Source organism: Bos indicus, chromosome 2 (assembly GCF_029378745.1).
Source record: "Bos indicus isolate NIAB-ARS_2022 breed Sahiwal x Tharparkar chromosome 2, NIAB-ARS_B.indTharparkar_mat_pri_1.0, whole genome shotgun sequence".
Taxonomy (NCBI): domain Eukaryota; kingdom Metazoa; phylum Chordata; class Mammalia; order Artiodactyla; family Bovidae; genus Bos; species Bos indicus.
The window spans coordinates 132317656-132338152 of NC_091761.1; the positions used below are offsets into that span (position 1 = coordinate 132317656).

The window sequence follows — 20497 nt, forward strand, 5'->3', positions numbered from 1 at the left end:
TTCTTTCCTGCAATGCTGGAGACCCGGGTTCGATTCCTGGTTCAGGAAGAGCCCCTGGAGAAGGAAATGGCAACCCACTCCAGTATTCTTGCCTGGAGAATCATACGGACAGAGGAGCCTGGCGGGCTACAGTCCATGGGGTCACAAGAGTCAGAGACGCCTTAGAGACTAAACCACCACCTGGTACACAGGAAGCACTCGAGAAGTTTTAGCTAGAAAGAAGACTAGACCCTGCAGGCCTTGACTTCCAGGTGGACACGCAGTTTCTGCTCTGGGGCAGGGGCAACATGAGACTCAAGTCAGCCAAGGACTCACCTACCTCCTGTCCTCTCCTGCCAGGTGCTGCTATGACCACAACTGCTGCTACGGTTACCTGACACCCCACAACTGTGACTACCACTACGACCACTATGACTACACCTTTTTCCAGGGGAAAGTCCAGTGTTGTGAGTGCCTGGGCCTCAGGGTTGGAGTAGGAGGCTGAGCAAAGGAGTTACCGCACACATTGCTTTCGTATGCTGTGTGACAAAGCACAAGCTGCTCAGCCTCTCTGTTTTTCTCATATATCCAGTTCAATATCTGGGCTGTGAAGGAGAGGCAGCAATAGGGGTAGAAGTACGGAGAGGTCCCATAGGGACTTTGACCCCTTTAGGATCTGGAAGGCTGCCAGACCTCAGCTTAGATCCCAGACCCACCACCGACCAGCTGTGTGACCTTGAACACTTTGCTTAACTTCTCTGAACCTCAGGATCCTCCTCTGGAAACTCAGGATGATAACAGCATTCTACTCCATAAAGTTAATTCAAAAACTAAAATAGGAGGAGACATAAGGTGCCTTGCAGATGCATGCTTGAATATTACTCAGGCTACCAAGGTTCACTTCAGTTCAGTCACTCAGTCATGTCTGACTCTTTGTGACCCCATGAACCGCAGCACACCTGGCCTCGCTGTCCATCACCAACTCCTGGAGTTTACTCAAACTCAAGTCCATTGAGTGGGTGATGCCATCCAACCATCTCATCCTCTGTCATCCCCTTCTCCTCCTGCCTTCAATCTTTCCCAGCATCAGGGTCTTTTCAATGAGTAAGTTCTTCACATCAGGTGGCCACGGTTTGGAGTTTCAGCTTCAGCATCAGTCCTTCCAATGAATATTCGGACTGATTTCCTTTAGGATGGACTAGTTGGATCTCCTGGCAGTCCAAGGGACTCTCAAGAGTCTTCTCCAACACCACAGTTCAAAAGCATCAAGTCTTCTGTGCTCAGCTTTCTTTATAGTCCAACTCTCACATCCATACATGACCACTGGAAAAACCGTAGCCTTGACTAGATGGACCTTTGTTGGCAAAGTAATGTCTCTGGTTTTCAATATGTTGTCTAGGTTGGTCATAACTTTTATTCCAAGGAGTAAGCATCTTTTAATTTCATGGCTGCAATCACCATCTGCAGTGATTTGGGAGCCCAGAAAAATTAAGTCAACCACTGTTTCCACTGTTTCCCCATCTATTTCCCATGAAGTGATGGGACTGGATGCCATGATTTTAGTTTTCTGATAGCTGAGCTTTAAGCCAACTTTTTCACTCTCCTCTTTCACCTTCATCAAGAGGCTCTTTAGTTCTCCTTCACTTTCTGCCATAAGGGTGGTACCATCTGCATATCTGAGGTTATTGATAATTCTCCCAGCAATCTTGATTCCAGCTTGTGCTTCCTCCCGCCCAGCGTTTCTCATGATGTACTCTGCATAGAAGTTAAATAAGCAGGGTGACAATATACAGCCTTGACATACTGCTTTTCCTATTTGGAACCAGTCCATTGTTCATGTCCAGTTCTAACTCTTGCTTCCTGACCTGCATATAGGTTTCTCAAGAGGCAGGTCAAGTGGCGTGGCATTCCCATCTCTTTCAGAATTTCCACAGTTTATTATGGTCCACGCAATCAAAGTCTTTGTCATAGTCAATAAAGCAGAAATAGATTTTTTTTTGGCATTCTCTTGCTTTTTTGATGATCCAGCAGATGTTAGCAATTTGATTGCTGGTTCCTCTGCCTTTTTGAAAACCAGCTTGAACATCTGGAAGTTCACGGTTCATGTATTGCTGAAGCCTGGCTTGGAGAATTTTGAGCATTACTTTACTAGCATGTGAGATGAGTGCAATTGTGTGGTAGTTTGAGCATTCTTTGGCATTGCCTTTGTTTGAGATTGGAATGAAAAGTGACCTTTTCCAGTCCTGGGGCCACTGCTGTGTTTCCCAAATTTGCTGGTATATTGAGGGAAGCATTTTCATAGCATCATCTTTCAGAATTTGAAATAGCTTAACTGGATTTCCATCACCTCCACTAGCTTTGTTCATAGTGATGCTTCCTAAGGCCCATTTGACTTCACATTCCAGGATGTCTGGCTCTAGGTGAATGATCACACCATCGTGATTATCTGGGTCGTGAAGATCTTTTTTGTACAGTTCTTCTGTGTATTCTTGCCACCTCTTCTTAATATCTTCTGCTTCTTTTAGGTCCCTACCATTTCTGTCCTTTATTGAGCCCATCTTTGCATGAAAGGTTCCCTTGGTATCTCTAATTTTCTTGAAGAGGTCTCTAGTCTTTCTCATTCTATTGTTTTCCTCTATTTCTCTGCGTTGATTGCCTGAGGAAGGCTTTCTTATCTCTCCTTGCTATTCTTTGGAACTCTGCATTCAAATGGGTTTATCTTTCCTTTTCTTGCCAGGGTCCAGCCCAGGCTGGATCCAGGGATTCCCTCGGGAGGACAGCGTTGGCGAAAAGGATAGAAGTAGAGAAAGAGATAAGGAAAGAATTTTGCAGTTAAGAAAATAGAGGAGAGAAAAGAGGCTGATATTCTTTGGTTTACACAGAAAGTCAATAAAGCCCCAGCACGGGACTTGCTCTGTTCACGTAGGCTGCAGGCGCCCTCTCGAATCGCAGAAGGTGCTCCACCTTAGGCACCTTCTCGAGTGGGTCTTAGAAGCCCAGTCAGGAAAGTGAATGCAGAGGGCCCCTGCGCTCCACGGAATATCAGCCTGAAAAGGAAAAGGAAAGAGAAACAATGACACGGGGAGACCAAGCTTCGGTGAGCAAGGCCCACACTTTATTTTCCAAAGTAGTTTTTATACCTTAAGTTGTGCATAGAGGATAATGGGGGGGAGGGAGGGGGGATGGTGGGTAGAGTCTTGCAAGGTCAGCAGTCCTTGATCCTTATTGAAGCCAGGCTTTCTTTCTGAAAACTTATTATATGCAAAAGCTTTAGGTGATTTACATCATCTTCTGGCCAGGAGGCCTGTTAACATTTTATGACCCTTTCTTCAGAAAACTTTTTTTTCTCTAAAGGTGATTATTCTAAAGTCAGGCGCCACCCTCTGAAAGCATTAGATAAAGTTGCATTCCTATAGGGCAAAAGTGTGGTGGGCTATAACAAGAAAAGAATTAACTCAAGGGTCCAAGGTTACAAACATTAAAGCTACTACTTACATTTCTATACACCAACTATATTAATACACTCCTAGGGACACAGTAGGTAAGGGATAGGGAAACTTGGCAGCAAGCATTAGCTCAACAAAGAAATCCTCTACTAGTTCTATTCTAACAATTTTAACTCTCTGAGAAGCTCTGCATTGTTAGAATATCTTAAGCTTCCCGTGCCTCTCGTGGTTGGGAGGCTGTGAATAATCACATGTGTAGCTGCAGGAGTCCGAACAAACCTGTCAGGCAAGCTAGAAAGTCATCAGAGGGGTTTGAATTGAAACACTCCTATTATGCCCAGGAGAATTATTAATTAGAGCTCTAAGTTAATTTTCTTCAGAGAAAAGTGGTTGGGGATAGCCCCCCATTAATGTCAGAAGAGTTGGTGAAAGTTGTGAAATAGTAAAACAGACAGATTCTGGTTTTGGGGTAGATGCTCAGGCAGATGGGGGTGGGGGGTGGGGGGTGGCCTCGAGCTCTGACTCACCTTGCCCATCAAAGCTCTCCCGCATGACCTTGTCATGGGTGGGGACTCCTGTTCTGGCTCCCGGCATTTTCTCCTTTGCTTTTTGCTTCCCTTCTTTTCATAGCTATTTGTAAGGCCTCTTCAGACAGCCATTTTGCTTTTTTTTGCATTTCTTTTTCTTGGGAATGGTCTTGATTCCTGCCTCCTGTACAGTGTCACGAATCTCCATCCATAGTTCATCAGGCACTTTGTCTATCAGATCTAGTCCCTTAAATCTATTTCTCACTTTTACTATACAGCCATAAGGGATTTGATTAAGGTCATACCTGAATGGTCTAGTGGTTCTCTCCACTTTCTTCAATTTAAGTCTGAATTTGGCAATAAGAAGTTCATGATCTGAGCCACAGTCAGCTCCCAGTCTTGTTTTTGCTGACTGTATAGAGCTTCTCCATCTTTGGCTGCAAAGAATATAATCAATCTGATTTCAGTGTTGACCATCTGGTGATGTCCATGTGTAAAGTCTTCTCTTGTGTTGTTGGAAGAGGGTTTTGCTGTGACCAGTGTGTTCTCTTGGCAGAACTCTATTAGCCTTTGCCCTGCTTCATTCTGTACTCCAAGGCCAAATTTGCCTGTTACTCCAGGTGTTTCTTGACTTCCTACTTTTGCGTTCCAATCCCTTTAATGAAAAGGACATCTTTTTTCACTGCTAGTTCTAGAAGGTCTTGTAGGTCTTCATAGAACCGTTCAACTTTGGCGTCTTCATTTTTACTGGTTGGGGCATAGACTTGGATTACCATGATATTGAATGGTTTCCCTTAGAAACAAAGAGAGATCATTCTGTCATTTTTGAGACTGCATCCAAGTACTGCATTTCGGACTCTTTTGTTGACTATGATGGCTACTCCATTTCTTCTAAGGGATTCTTGCCCATAGTAGTAGACATAATTGTCATCTGAGTTAAATTCACCCATTCCAGTCCATTTTAGTTCGCTGATTCCTAGAATGTCAATGTTCACTCTTGCCATCTCCTGTTTGACCACTTCCAATTTGCCTTGATTCATGGACCTAACATTTCAGGTTCCTGTGCAATATTGCTCTTTATAGCATCAAATCTTGCTTCTATCACCAGTCCCATCCACAAATGGGTGTTTTTTTTTGTTTTGTTTTGTTTTGTTTTGCTTTGGCTCCATCCCTTCATTCTTTCTGGAGTTATTTCTCCATTGATCTCCAGTAGCATATTGGGCACCTACTGACCTGGGGAGTTCATCTTTAAGTGTCCTATCTTTTTGCCTTTTCATACTGTTCATGGGGTTCTCAAGGCAAGAATACTGAAGTGGTTTTCCATTTCCTTCTCCAGGGACCACATTCTGTCAGACCTCTCCACCATGACCTGTCCATCTTGGGTGGCCCCACACGGCATGGCTTAGTTTCATTGAGTTACTGAGGATACTGTTCATTTTTTCATCTTCCTGGGTTCTTAGAGCAGCCCAGATAGGAGGCAGCACCACTCTGGTGATCATTTTCTTGTTGTTGTTGTTGGTCACTAAGTCACATCTTACTCTTCGCAACCCCATGAAGTGTGACCAGCCCATCACCTCTGTCCATGGGAATTGCCAGGCAAAAATACTGGAGTGTGTTGCCGTTTCCTTCCTCAGAGGATTTTCCTGACCCAATACTTGAACCCATGTGTCTTGCTTGGCAGGCAAATTCTGAGCCACCTGGGAAGCCCTGATCTCCATTTTACTGACAAGAGAACTGAAACTAGAGTGACCTGTTTCCTTAGGGTCACACAGCTACAAATGAGTAGCCTGGGTTGTAACTCAGGTCACCAAGCCCCAGGGTCCACACACAGAAAAAGGCAGCAAGTCCCGGGGCTGGAAGCTGAATGGGATCACCAGCTCCCTGTCAACTGACAACTTAGTGGCAACAACTGAAATGGCCAACATTTATTGACCACTTACTATGTGCTAAAGGCTTTGCCTTCTTATTTTAATCTGAATATATGTGTGTGTGTGTGTGTGGGTATACATATTCTTTTTCAGATTCTTATCCCTTATAGATTATTACAAAATATTGAGCAGAGTTCCCCATGCTAAGCAGTAGGTCCGGCTCTCTTATCCCCATTTGACAGATGGTGAAACTGAAGCACCATGGTCCGTCTTTCCTCAAGGTCTTGGCACATGATGTTCCTTCTGCTAGGAACAATCCGTCTCCTCCACCCTGGCTTTCCAGAGTAGGAGCAACAGCTCACTCTTCTGATCTCAGCTCAAATGGCTTTTGACACTCAGTCAGTCCCATCAGTCACCAGCTCAGAGCCCCTGCCTTGTTCCTTACTTCCGGGTAAGCACAGTTGCACTCACTTCTGTGAAGGGCAGGGAGGCCTGGCATGCTGCCATCCGTGGGGTCACAAAGAGTCAGACAGGACTGAGCCACTGAACAACAACGACCACACGCTTCTCTGACATTTGCCCACCCCCGCCCCGCCCCAGGGGAGTGTGAACTCAGGTGTCCATTCTGTTCTCCTCTCCCTCCTAAGACTCCCGAAGGACAGGTGCTCAGTTGCTTACTGAACGGATGAATGAACGAAGGACCAATGGCACAAAGGGAGGTCACACCCCATGCCCAAGGTCACAGAGCCAGAGTCCAAGGACCCGGGAAGGGCACCAAAGGGTGGACGAGGGCTGAGCTGCCTTCAGCAGCTCCCCTCCAGGGGCGACGACCCACCCTACCACGGGAAGGGGCAGACCGCTTAAGTGCCCTCCTTCACTCCCTCGCAGCCACCAAGGGGAGCTGGTGTGAGCAGCAGCTGTGCGCCTGTGACAAGACGTTGGCCTTCTGCCTGCAGCGGAACCTGAACACCTACAAGAATCACCTGCGTCATCTGTCCAGATGCGAGGGCGAGACTCTAGCCTGTCCCCCTGCATCTTGAGCTCTGGGGAAGGCCCCCCAGGACCACTGGCCACAGCCCCGACCTCTGCCTGGAGCCTTTAAAGCACTCCTGGAAGAGGAAGGGGCTTGGCCTCACCCCTAGCTACCACTTGCCTCTTGGACCTTCTGAATCTCCCAGGCTGTCTGTTCCGAGGGTGGATTGAGATCTTAGGAAAAACCAAGGCCAGGGAGCCGACAGCGGGTGTGTGTATTTGGAGCAAAGCAGTGGGTACTGAGGGAAGGGTCTGGGGGCGGGGCAGGCAGGTTCTCCCTTCATGACCACTCACCAGGCCCCTCCAGGTTCCCCCTGCCCCTAAAACACCATCCAAGCAGCTGCCAGAGTGGCCTCTGTAAAGGGCGATATGGATCTTTCTGTCCATGGGACTCTGCTTCTTCAAACCCCAAGGCCCCGAGTCCTGCTTCCCGCTCCATCCCACCCCTCCAGTCATCACAGGACACATGTGTACTTATGGCTGATTCATGCTGATGTGTGGCAGAAACCAACACAATATTATAAAACAATTATCCTCCAATTATAAAGAAATAAATGAAAACAAAACAAAACAAAACCACAACCCCAAGGCTCTGCACATCCAGGACGGGGCGGGGGGCTGCAGGCAGGGTGTCTGGCACCCGTTACTACCTGGCACTGTGTCCCTGTCCCTTGGAGCCTTGGGGACCCTCGCAGACTTGGCTAATGCTTTTCTTGGACTCTGGTGCCCAAAGCAGTACCCCGAACCCAGAGGGGTTCAGTAAATACTTTTTGAGGCAAGGACTAGACCAAGCTCCCTGGACTCCAGGTCTGCAGGCCATGGGGCTTCTGGGCACTCTTTCCTCTAGACTGCCAGGCATTTGCTCAACCTGGACTTCTGCAGTGATGCTCCGCTGGCTTGCTGTCCCCCAGGTAGCTAAGCCCACCCGAGGCTCCTCGGGGTCCAAGGACCCCTTCCTACAGAAGTCTTCTCCGGCCGATTCCTCTCCAGTTCCAAGGGCTCAGTCCCACCCTCAAGTTCCCGCAGCACTTTACGGGTCTTCACCTTGCCGAGCTCCCGCTTGAGTGGTGTGTGATTGTCTGGGCCGCTCTGAGCAGACTGGAGCTCCGGGAGGGTGGAGTTTGCTTCACTCTCATCTCTGCTTCCTCTGCTCCCCCAGGTGATAGGTGTGCAGTCAATGTTTGGAATCAAAGAGCCCCCAGAGAAGAGATGGAGGTGGGGGCAGGTGGTGTTCAGGCCCCACCCAGATCCCCTCTTGGCCCAGGTCCCCAACCCAGGGGTCAGCTGCCAAGTGCGCACTTCAGCTTCCTTCTCTTGAGGATTGGCCCCAGGCTGCTGGGTGCCACCCTGCTCATCACCCACCCCTCCTCGCCCACCTCTAACCAGTGAGTTGGGAGAATGATACCGTGGAGGGCATAACCGCCCTCTCCCCGCTTGATACAAGGCCACCTGGGTCATACATGGCATGCCCAGGGCTCCTCCTGGATCAGCCTAGATGTCTGGATCCATGCCCTGGACTGCCCTGTCTTCCTCTTTCTCCTACAGGTTTCTCCCTAAGGAACTTCCTCAATAAATCATTCCCTTGCCCAAGAATTCTCATCCCAGGCTTGGCAGTTAGGGAATCTGCCTTCATTGGATGAATGGATAGATGGTGAATATATTCTTACAAGAAGTCCCACCTGTCATTCATAAAGGATTAGCTACATGGCCGGGGCACCTGGAGCCACCCACACCATCCGGGCTGTGACACACATCTGTGAAAGAGCTGACCGAGTGGTTTCCCATCTGCGTGAAGCTCAGAGGCTCATGCCGGAGAGCACAGTAGAGGCTTAGAACTATGGGTGCCAGGTTCAGATTCCAAGGTCTTTATTGGCAGTCCAGTGGCTAGAACTCTGCACCTTCTCTGCCAAGGGCCCAGGTTCGATCCCTGTTTGGGGAACTAAGATCCCAAAACCTGAGCAGTTCAGTCCAATCACCCAGTAGTTTCCAACTCTTTACGACCCCATGGTGGGGCTCGTCAGCCTCCCTGTCCATCACCAACTCCAAGAGCTTACTCAAACTCATGTCCATTGATGAGTCAGTGATGCCATCCAACCATCTCATCCTCTTTTATCCCCTTCTCTTCCCACCTTCAATCTTTCCCAGCATCAGGGTCTTTTCCAATGTGTCAGTTCTTCACATCAGGTGGTCAAAGTATTGGAGTTTCAGCTTCAGCATCAGTCCTTCCAATGAATATTCAGGACTGATTTTCTTTAGGATGGACTGGTTGGATTTCCTTGCAGTCCAAGGCACTCTCAAGAGTCTTCTCTAACATCACAGTTCAAAAGCATCAGTTCTTCGGCGCTCAGCTTTGTGTATAGTTCAACTCTCACATCCGTACATGACCACTGGAAAAACCATAACTTTGACTAGCTAGTCACTAGACATAGCTCTGTCAACCATACTTTGTTGGCAAACTAACGTCTCTGCTTTTTAATATACTGTCTTGGTTGGTCATAACTTTTCTTCCAAGGAGTAAGTGTCTTTTAATTTCATGGCTGCAGTCACCATCTGCAGTGATTTTGGCCCAAAAAAATAGTCTGTCATGGTTTCCGTTGTTTCCCTATATTTGCCATGAAGTGCTGGGACCTGATGGCGTGATCTTAGTTTTCTGAATGTTGAGCTTTAAGCCAACTTTTTCACTCGCCTCTTTCACTTTCATCATGAGGTTCTTAAGTTCTTCGCTTTCTGCCATAAGGGTGGTGTCATCTGCATATCTAATGTTATTAATATTTCTCCCGGCAATCTTGATTCCAGCTTGTGCTTCATCCAGCCCAGTGTTTCGCATGATGTACTCTGCATAGAAGTTAAAATAGCAGGGTGACCATATACAGCCTTGATGTACTCCTTTTTCTATTTGGAACCAGTCTGTTGTTCCATGTCCAGTTCTAACTGTTGCTGCTTGACCTGCATACAGATTTCTCAGGAGGCAAGTAAGGCTGTCTGGTATTCCCATCTCTTGAAGAAGTTCCACAGTTTGTTGTGATCCACACAGTCAAAGGCTTTGGCATAGTCAATAAAGCAGAAGTAGATGCTTTTTCTAAAACTCACTTGCTTTTTCAATGATCCAGTGAATGTTGGCAATTTGATCTCTGGTTCCTCTGCCTTTTCTCAATCCAGCTTGAACATCTGGAAGCTCATGGTTCACATACTATTGAAGCCTGGCTTGCAGAATTTTGAGCATTACTTTGCTAGTGTGTGAAATGAGTGCAATTGTGCGATAGTTTCAACATTCTTTGGCATTGCCTTTCTTTGGGGACTGGAATGAAAACTGACCTTTTCCAGTCCTGTGGCCACTGCTGAGTTTTCCAAATTTGCTGGCATATTGAGTGCAGCGCTTTCACAGCATCATCTTCTAGGATTTGAAATAGCTCAACTGGAATTTCATCACCTCCACTAACTTTGTTCATAGTGATGCTTTCTAAGGCCCACTTGACTTCACATTCCAAGATATCTGGCTCTATATGAGTGATCACATCATCATGATTATCTGGGCCATGAAGATCTTTTTTGTGTAGTTTTCTGTGTATTGTTGCCACCTCCTCTTAATATCTTCTGCTTCTGTTTGGTCTATACAATTTCTGTCCTTTATTGTGCCCATCTTTACATGAAAAGCTCCCTTGGTATCTTTAATTTTCTTGAAGAGATCTCTAGTCTTTCCCATTCTAGTGTTTTCCTCTATTTCTTTGAATTGATCGCTGAGGATGGCTTTCTTATCTCTCCTTGCTACTCTTTGTACAACATCACAAACCTCTGTCCATAGTTCATCAGGCACTCTGTCTATCAGATATAATCCCTTGAATCCATTTCTCACTTCCACTATATACTTGTAAGGGAGTTGATTTTGGCACCTCACTCCAGTACTCTTGCCTGGAAAATCCCATGGACGGAGGAGCCTGGTAGGCTGCAGTCCATGAGGTCGCTAAGTGTCGGACACGACTGAGCGACTTCACTTTGACTTTTCACTTTCATGCATTGGAGAAGGTAATGGCAACCCACTCCAGTGTTCTTGCCTGGAGAATCCCAGGGACGGGGGAGCCTGGTGGGCTGCTGTCTGTGGGGTCACACAGAGTCGGACATGATTGAAGCGACTTAGCAGCAGCAGCAGCAGCAGCAGCAGCAGCATACCTGAATGGTTTAGTGGTTTTCCCTACTTTCTTCAATTTAAGTCTGAATCTAGCAATAAGGAGTTCATGATGATAGCCACAGTCAACTCCCATTTTATTTTTGCTGACTGTATAAAACTTCTCCTATAGAACTTCTCCTTCTTCTTCTTCTCTTAGACTACAAAGAATATAATCAATCTGATTTCGGCATTGACCATCTGGTGATGTCCACGTGTAGAGTCTTCTCTTGTGTTGTTGGAAGAGGGTGTTTGCTATGAACAGTGCATTCTCTTGGCAAAATACTCTTAGCCTTTGACCTGCTTCATATTGTACTCCAAGGCCAAATTTGCCTGTTACTCCAGGTATCTGTTGACTTCCTACTTTTGCATTCCAGTCTCCTATAAAGAAAAGGACATCTTTTTTGGGTGTTAGTTCTAGAAGGTTCTGTAGGTCTTCATAGAACCATTCAATTTCAGCTTCTTCAGCATTACTGGTTGGGTCAGAGACTTGGATTACCATGATATTGAATGGTTTGCCTTGGAAACGAACAGAGATCATTCTGTCATTTTTGAGATTGCATCCAAGTACTGCATTTCAGACTCTTTTATTGACTATGATGGCTACTCCATTTCTTCTAAAGGATTCTTGCCCACAGTAGTAGATATAATGGTCATCTGAGTTAAATTCACCCATTCCAGTGCATTTTAGTTCACTGATTCCTAGAATGTTGATGTTCACTCTTGCCATCTCCTGTTTGACCACTTCTGATTTACTTTGAACCATGGACCTGACATTGCAGGTTCCTGTGCAACATTGCTCTTCACAGCGTCGGACTTTACTTCCACCACCAGTCAGGTCCACAGCTGGGTGTTGCTTTTGCTCTGGCTCTGTCTCTTCTTGATCAAGATGGCAAGTACAAGGATGATTGCTCATCTTCTCTCGTGAGAACTCCAAAATTACAATGAGCTGCTGAACAAAAATCGACAAGGGAATGTTGGATCCCACCAAAAAAAGACACGCCACGTCCAAGGACAAAGGAGAAGCCCCAGCAAGATGGCTCAGTTCAGTTTAGTTCAGTCGCTCAATCATGTCTGACTCTTTGCCACCCATGAATCGCAGCACGCCAGGCCTCCCTGTCCATCACCAACTCCCAAAGTTTATGCAAACTCACGTCCATCAAGTCAGGGATGCCATCCAGCCATCTCATCCTCTGTTGTCCCCTTCTTCTCCTGCCCCCAATCCCTCCCAGCATTAGTGTCTTTTCCAATGAGTCAATTCTTTGCATGAGGTGGTCAAAGTATTGGAGTTTCAGTGGTAACATCAGTCCTTCCAATGAACACCCAGGACTGATTTCCTTTAGAATGTACTGGTTGGATCTCCTTGCAGTCCAAGGGACTCTCAAGAGTCTTGTCCAACACCACAGTTCAAAAGCATCAATTCTTCGGCCCTCAGCTTTTTTCACAGTCTAACTCTAATATTCATACATGACCACTGGAAAAACCATAGCCTTGACTAGACAGATCTTTGTTGGCAAAGTAGTGTCTCTGCTTTTCAATATGCTATCTAGATTGGTCATAACTTTCCTTCCAAGGAGTGTCTTTTAATTTCCTGGCTGCAATCACCATCTGCAGTGATTTTGGAGCACCAAAAAATAAAGTCTGACACTGTTTCCACTGTTTCCCCATCTATTTGCCATGAAGTGATGGGACCAGATGCCATGATCTTGGTTTTCTGAATATTGAGCTTTAAGCCCACTTTTTCACTCTCCTCTTTCATTTTCATCAAGAGGCTTTTTAGTTCCTCTTCAATTTCTGCCATAAGGGTGGTGTCATCTACATATCTGAGGTGATTGATATTTCTCCCAGCAATCTTGATTCCAGCTTGTGCTTCTTCCAGCCCAGCGTTTCTCGTGATGTACTCTGCATATAAGTTATATAAACAGGGTGACAATATACAGCCTTGACGTACTCCGTTTTCTATTTGGAACCAGTCCGTCGTTCCATGTCCAGTTCTAACTGTTGCTTCCTGACCTGAACACAGGTTTCTCTAGAGACATGTCAGATGGTCTGGTATTCCTATCTCTTTCAGAATTTTCCACAGTTTCTTGTGATCCACACAGTCAAAGGCTTTGGCATAGTCAATGAAGCAGAAATAGATGTTTTTCTGGAACGCTCTTGCTTTTTCCATGATCCAGCGGATATTGGCAATTTGATCACTGGTTCCTCTGCCTTTTCAAAAACCAGCTTGAACATCTGGAAGATCACCGTTCATGTATTGCTGAAGCCTGGCTTGGAGAATTTTGAGCATTACTTTACTAGCATGTGAGATGAGTGCAATTGTGCGGTAGTTTGAGCATTCTTTGGCATTGCCTTTCTTTGGGATTGGAATGAAAACGAACCTTTTCCAGTCCTCTGGCCACTGCTAAGTTTCCAAATTTGCTGGCATATTGAATGAAGAACTTTCACAGCATCATCTTTCAGGATTTGAAATAGCTCAACTGGAATTCCATCACCTCCACTAGCTTTGTCATAGGAAGTGATGTTTCCTAAGGCCCATTTGACTTCACATTCCAGGATGTCTGGCTCTAGGTGAGTGATCACACCATTGTGATTATCTGAGTCGTTTACATCTTTTTTGTACAGTTCTTCTGTGTATTGTTGCCACCTCCTCTTAATATCTTCTGCTTCTGTTAGGTCCATACCATTTCTGTCCTTTATTGAGCCCATCTTTGCATGAAATGTTCCCTTGGTATCTGTAATTTTCTTGAAGACATCTCTAGTCTTTCCCATTCTGTTGTTTTCCTCTATTTCTTTGTATTGATAGCTGAGGAAGGCTTTCTTATCTCCTTTGCTATTCTTTGGAACTCTGCATTCAAATGGGAATATCTTTCCTTTTCTCCTTTGCTTTTCACTTCTCTTCTTTTCCCAGCTATTTGTAAGGCCTCCTCAGAGAACCATTTTGCTTTTTTGCATTTCTTTTCCGTGGGGATGGTCTTGATCCCTGTCTCCTGTACAACGTCACGAACCTCCATTGATAGTTCATCAGGCACTCTGTCTATCATATCTAGTCCCTTAAATCTATTTCTCACTTTCACTATATAATCGTTAGGGATTTGATTTAGGTCATATCTGAATGGTCTAGTGGGAGAGGAGCTACTCCATGTTCTAGGTCAGGAGGGGTGGCCATGAGGAGGTACCCCTCATCCAAGGTAAGGAGCAGAGGCTGCCCTTTGCTGGAGCAGCCATGAAGAGATACCCCACGTCCAAGGTAAGAGAAACATAATTAAGATGGTAGGTGTTACGAGGGGACATCAGAGGGCAGACACACTGAAACCATAATCATGAAAACTAGCCCATCTGATCACACGGACCACAGCCTTGTTTAACTCAGTGAAACAAAGCCATGCCGTGTGGGGCCACCCAAGATGGATGGGTCATGGTGGAGAGGTCTGACAGAATGTGGTCCACTGGAGAAGGGAATGGCAAACCACTTCAGTATTCTTGCCTTGAGAACCCCATGAACAGTAGGAAAAGGCAAAAAGATAGGCCACTGAAAGATGAACTCCCCTGGTCATTAGGTACCCAATATGCTACTGGATATAAGTGGAGGAATAACTCCAGAAAAAATGAAGGGATGGAGCCAAAGCAAAAACAATACACAGTTGTGGATGTAACTGATGATGTACGCAAGGTCCAGTGCTGTAAAGAGCCATATTGCATAGGAATCTGGAATGTTAGGTCCATGAACAAGGCAAATTGGAAGTTGTCAAACAGGAGATGGCAAGAGTGAATGTCAACATTCTAGGAATCAGTGAACTAAAATAGACTGGAATGGGTGAATTTAACTCAGATGACCATTATATCTACTACTGTGGGCAGGAATCCCTTGGAAGAAATGGAGTAGCCATAGCGGTCAACAAAAGAGTCTGAAATGCAGTACCTGGGTGCAATCTCAAAAACGACAGAATGATCTCTGTTCGTTTCCAAGGCAAACCATTCAATATCACGGTAATCCAAGCCTATGCCCCAACCAGTAACGCTGAAGAAGCTGAAGTTGAACGGTTCAATGAAGACCTACAAGACCTTTTAGAACTAACACCCAAAAAAGATGTCCTTTTCATTATAGGGGACTGGAATGCAAAAGCAGGAAGTCAGGAAACACCTGGAGTAACGGGCAAATTTGGCCTTGGAGCATGGAATGGAGCAGGGCAAAGGCTAATAGAGTTTTGCCAAGAGAACGCACTGGTCATAGAAAACACCCTCTTCCAAAAACACAAGAGAAGACTCTACACATGGACATCACCAGATGGTCAACACTGAAATCAGATTGATTATATTCTTTGCAGCCAAAGATGGAGAAGCTCTATCCAGTCAGCAAAAACAAGACTGGGAACTGACTGTGGCTCAGATCATGAACTCCTTATTGCCCTTGGAGAGGAGACAGAATGAAAACCACAATCACAGAAAACTAATCAAATTGATCACATGGACCACAACTGTGTCTAACTCAATGAAACTATGAGCCATGCTGTGTAGGGCCACCCAAGATGGATCGGTCATGGTGGAGAGTTCTGACAAGTTGTGCTCCACTGGAGAAGGAAATGGCAAACCACTTCAGCATTCTTGCTTTGACAACCCCATGAACAGTGTATAATGACTATTTAGCCAAATAATTCCTAATTGTAAGCAGTTGAGTCTGGAGGAGGGAGGCGTCAAAGGACATTATTTCCATTTTATGGAGGTGGAAACTGAGACAGCAAGATGGGAAGCCATGTGGCTCAGGGAGTCAGGGAAGGTCTGGCTACAGGCAGCACCCTGGGGATCAGTACAGCCCCTCAGAACAGTCTCTCCTGCTGACTTGGCACGTGTTGACATTGTGGGGAGAGGAAGGGGGCCAAGAAGAAGAAAGAAGGTCATGACTAGAGGCTGCTCACCTCCAGGAAGCCTGCCTGTGCATCCATTATCATGTCTGGGCTCTCCTAACACCTGTGTTAGTTTGCTCGGGCTGCCATAACAAAGCACCACAGGGTGGGTGGCTTAAACAAGAGAATTTTGTTTTCTCACAGTTCTAGAAGCTGGAAGTCAGATATCAAGGTACTGTAAATAACCAGATGTGGGGTCCAGCTGCTCGCTGCTCCAAAAAAGCCAATAAATAGGCAAGACTGGTGGAAAGAAAAGTTTATTTTGGATGCCAGCAACTAGGAGGGGTTGCAGGGAAAGCAGATGCCTGTCTAAAGGCATACCCTGCCCCTGACAATCAGGGGGCAAGAGCTTTTACAGACAGAGGAGGGGGCTACATAACAGAAACAACACAGTCAGCCCTCACAGTCATTTTGAAATTGGCCATCGGTGGTCTGACCATCATCTTGATTGTTTCAAGTATAGTTGGTCTTCAGTTCCAGGGTCAGTTTGTTCCCACTTCCCTGAGGCCAATTCTTGGAACTGTGGAAGCTTTTGTCAGGCTACAGTCTGGTCATCAGGCAGTTAACTTCTCCACCAGGTAGAAGGAAATTGCATACAGAAGGCAATGGCAACCAGTGTTCTTGCCTGGAGAATCCCATGGACCGAGAAGCCTGGCAGGCTACAGCCCATGGGGTCGCAAGAGTCGAACATGACTTAGTGACTAAACCACCACTTTATAACCACCACCTGGTTGGGGTTTCAGCATCTAGGAGACATCTCACAGGATATGGCTCAGGATATTCTCTATAGTCCTGGAGGAGGAACTAAAGGTCCTTGACTGTGCTTAATGGCTCCATGATTATTCTTTGGTCTTCTTGGACAGTTTTCCTTTGTTTCTCCATGTTCTCACTTCTCTGATTAAATTTGTTCTTTGGCTAAGGTTTATCCACAGACAAAAGTCAGGCAGAGGACATGGGGGGACAAAGACCAGAGGGTCCTGATCCATTTCAGGCAGGATTGGGTCCTTCTGATGCCTTTGTCATTGGCTTGCAGATAACAGTCTCCTACCTACCTGCCTGTGTCCCAATCTCCTCTTCTTAAAGGACACAAGTCATGTTAGAATAGGACCCACACTAATGATCTCATTTTAACTTAAGTACCTCTTTAAAGACCCTATCTCCAAACATGGTACTGGGGTATATACATTTGTGGGAGTGGGGGGACACAGTTCAACCCATAACACCACCCATTGTCCAGATGGCCCATGTCGAAGGCCCACTGGGAAAGAATCAGCCTTGAGACAGGAGACCGGGTCTAGTCAGTGCCCTGCCTGGGAGGTGACTTGACCCCATGGAGCTCCACTAACCCCTTCTGCAAATGGAACAAATAATACCCATGGTACAAATGGTGCCATCAAAGACCTTGTGTGAATGGTATGTGTACTACCGGTACTATTCTGGTATTTCATCGGTAAAGAATTGTCTGCCAATGCAGGAGATGTGGGTTGGGTTCAATCCCCGGGATGGGAAGATCCCCTGGAGAAGGAAATGGCAACCCACTCCAATATTCTTGCCTGGGAAATGCCGTGGACAGAGGAGCCCGGCGGGCTACAGTCTGTGAGGTCACAACGAGTCAGACATGACTTAGCAACTGAGCAACAATGTCGGAAACTAGATAACTAACGAGAACATGGTGTATAGTGCAGTGAACTCCAGTTAAGGCTCTGGGGTAACCTGAGTGGGAAGGAAGTCCACAAGGGTAGGGACCTACATGGTGTGTGGCTCCTTTACTTTGCTGTGCTGTAGAAGCTAACACAACATTGTAAAGCAACTATACTGCAATAAATTAAAATTAAAAACGAAAAAGGCAAAGCACTGCTAATGGTGTATCTCTTGGGAGTACCCTTCCACCCAGTCTCAAGAGGTTGTGGGCCCCTGGGAGAATCATACTAACAGCCAGAAATGCCTCTGGTCTCTTGTCTGGTCCACATAAGTCAGCTCCATTCTAAATCCTCACAACATGAAATCTTGCTGTTCTTTCTGGGGGTCTCCAGAGCAGACTTAGGGGTTCCAGGCCTCTCACAGTCTTCTGCTCTGCTCCCCTACCCCACCTCTGCTGCTGTTCCTGGAGGTCTCAGCACCCCAAAGCTGTGGGCCTGCGGATGCCCAGTGGGGTCTCCCTACCTTCCAGTGTCAGAGCCACTCTGTGCTCTGCACAGAGGCAGGGCATGCCCCCAGCCCTGTCCTGTACGGAATTGGCACCGTTTTGTTCCCTGTGCCCTGCAGGGCCCCCTCAGTGACCAGAGCCTGGGCCTGGAGCTTCCTGGAGCCTGTGCCTGAGGACTCTGTCCACAGTGCTCAGGCCAAAGCCATGAGACAAATATCTTGGGGTCTGTGGTCATCCCCCCAACTCGACTCTTCAGGCAGATCAGCCCACTTCTACACAAATCAGCCTGTGCAAATTAATGCAAGGATCCAACCCCCACCCACCAGACAGGCCACTGCGGGGTGACACAGCTCAGGATCCAACCAGCTCAAAAGTGTCTGGTCATTCCAGGGACACTATCTCCTAGCAGGTGGGGATGTATCTTACTGCTTCTTGTCTGCACCCCACACAGTGTGGTGGGTCTGACTCGGGGATGGGGCATATAGTAGGTGCTTACAAAATGCCTGCTGAATCAATCATTTGCTGGGTTCCTCTGAGATTTCTTGGACAGGTGGTCTTTGCCTCCCACAAGATAGTACTAATAACAGCAACATCAACTACCATTACTGAACACTTACTGTGTTCAGTTCAGTTCAGTTCAGCCACTCAGTCATGTCCGACTCTTTGTGACTCCATGAACCCCAGCACACCAGGCCTCCCTGCCCATCACCAATTCCAGGGGTCTACCCAAACCCGTGTCCATTGAGTCAGTGATGCCATCCAACCATCTCATCCTCTGTTGTCCTCTTCTCCTCCTGCCCTCAATCTTTCCCAGCATCAGGGTCTTTTCAGATGAGTCAGCTCTCTGCATCAGGTGGCCAAAGTATTGGAGTTTCAGCTTAAACATCAGTCCTTCCAATGAACACCCAGGATTGATCACCTTTAGGATGGACTCACTGGATCTCCTTGCAGTCCAAGGGACTCTCAAGAGTCTTCTCCTTCACCACAGTTTAGAAGCATCAATTCTTTGGCACTCAGCTTTCTTTGTAGTCCAACTCTCACATCCATACATGACTACTAGAAAAACCATAGCCTTGACTAGACAGACCTTTGTTGAGAAAGTAATGTCTCTGCTTTTTAATATGCTGTCTAGGCACAAGCCCCATATCTCAGAATTCCCACAAGAACTCCAATACCTGGGCAGTCTCATGTTCCTTCACCCCATTTAACAGATGAGGAAACACAAGTGGGGGTCAGGATCCACATCTGGGCCATCTAACCCCCAAGCCTCCTTCTGAACACCCAGGCTCTGCTGCTTCCCAGGGTAATGTGACCTTGTGGAAGGTCACAGGGACTCAGGCCAAGTCTGAAAACAAGAAGAACCTTCAAGCAATGACAATATTGAAGTTGCTGGGAAGGCAGGTTTTGAGTGCTTCTGAAATCACATTCTGTGGCCACTTGTCTGAGAAGCCAAAGTGGAAATTCCCTGGTCTATGACCAACTGTATCATTTAGAAGCAAGAGTCTCTGGGCCTGAGGTGTAAGGGGAGCTCAGAATTTTAAACTCTTTTCTCCTGGGGGGAGGGGTCACCAGGTGCCATGCGTTTACTATCAACTGTGTGCCAGCCATTCTACTTGTAATCATGACAACAAGCCTCAAAGAGTGCGTGTCGGTCCCAGTTTCAGATGGGAAACTTGAGGTTCAGAGAGACGAAGTAATGTAATTAATGTCATAAACAAGCTAGAATTTGAAGCCAGATTTGCTTGATATTAAAGTAGAAATTTGTTTTCACTGCACAGCTTCAGTTGTTGTTCATAACTTAGTAGGATATCTTACCATCTACAAACATATTGGATGACGTAGGGGACACAGGAGACATGGGTTCGATCCTTGGTTCAGGGTTGGATCCCCTGTTGAAGGACATGGCAACCCACTCTGCTATTTTTGTCTGGAAAATCCCATGAACAGAGGAGCCTGGCAGGCTACAGTCCATGGGGTTGCAAAGACTCAGACATGACTGAAGTGACCTAGGATGTGTGCACGCGTGCTCACACACACACACACACACACACACACACACACACACAGAGAAGGACCACTTAGAAGGATATTGGATGACCTGGAAGGATACTGGGTCACCCAGAAACATATCTGATCATCCAGAAGGCTGTCTCAAGTACTAGAAGGATATCTGATTATCCAGAAGGATACCTGATCATCCAGAAGGATATCTGATCATCCAGAAGGATATCTTAAGTACCAGAAGGCTCTCTGATCATCCAGAAGGCTATCTCAAGTCTTTCCTACCAAAGTTTGAGTCCACTTGTTTTAACTCTCACGATCTTCATTATCATTGTTATTACTCACATTCATGGATATATAAAAGATACACAAGAATATACAAATCAAAACTGAACAGCTAGAAGAATTTTCAGAATATGAACACACCAACGT

At 46.4% G+C, this 20497-nt stretch overlaps 1 protein-coding gene across 2 annotated transcripts in view; it reads left to right on the forward strand.

Moving 5' to 3' along the window:
* The window catches only part of LOC109574360 (group IID secretory phospholipase A2-like), a 51232-nt gene extending 32153 nt beyond the window's left edge, over positions 1–19079 (forward strand). The window contains exons 3-4 of one of the 2 annotated variants that reach the window (XM_070777684.1): positions 340–446; positions 6709–19077. In XM_070777684.1, coding sequence (XP_070633785.1) covers positions 340–446; positions 6709–6860 — 259 coding nt within the window. In that variant the 3' untranslated portion in view covers positions 6861–19077. Of the gene's footprint in view, positions 1–339; positions 447–6708 lie in introns of both variants that reach the window. The other variant, XM_070777686.1, reaches the window with a different exon arrangement.
* The last annotated feature ends 1418 nt before the right edge of the window (positions 19080–20497 follow it).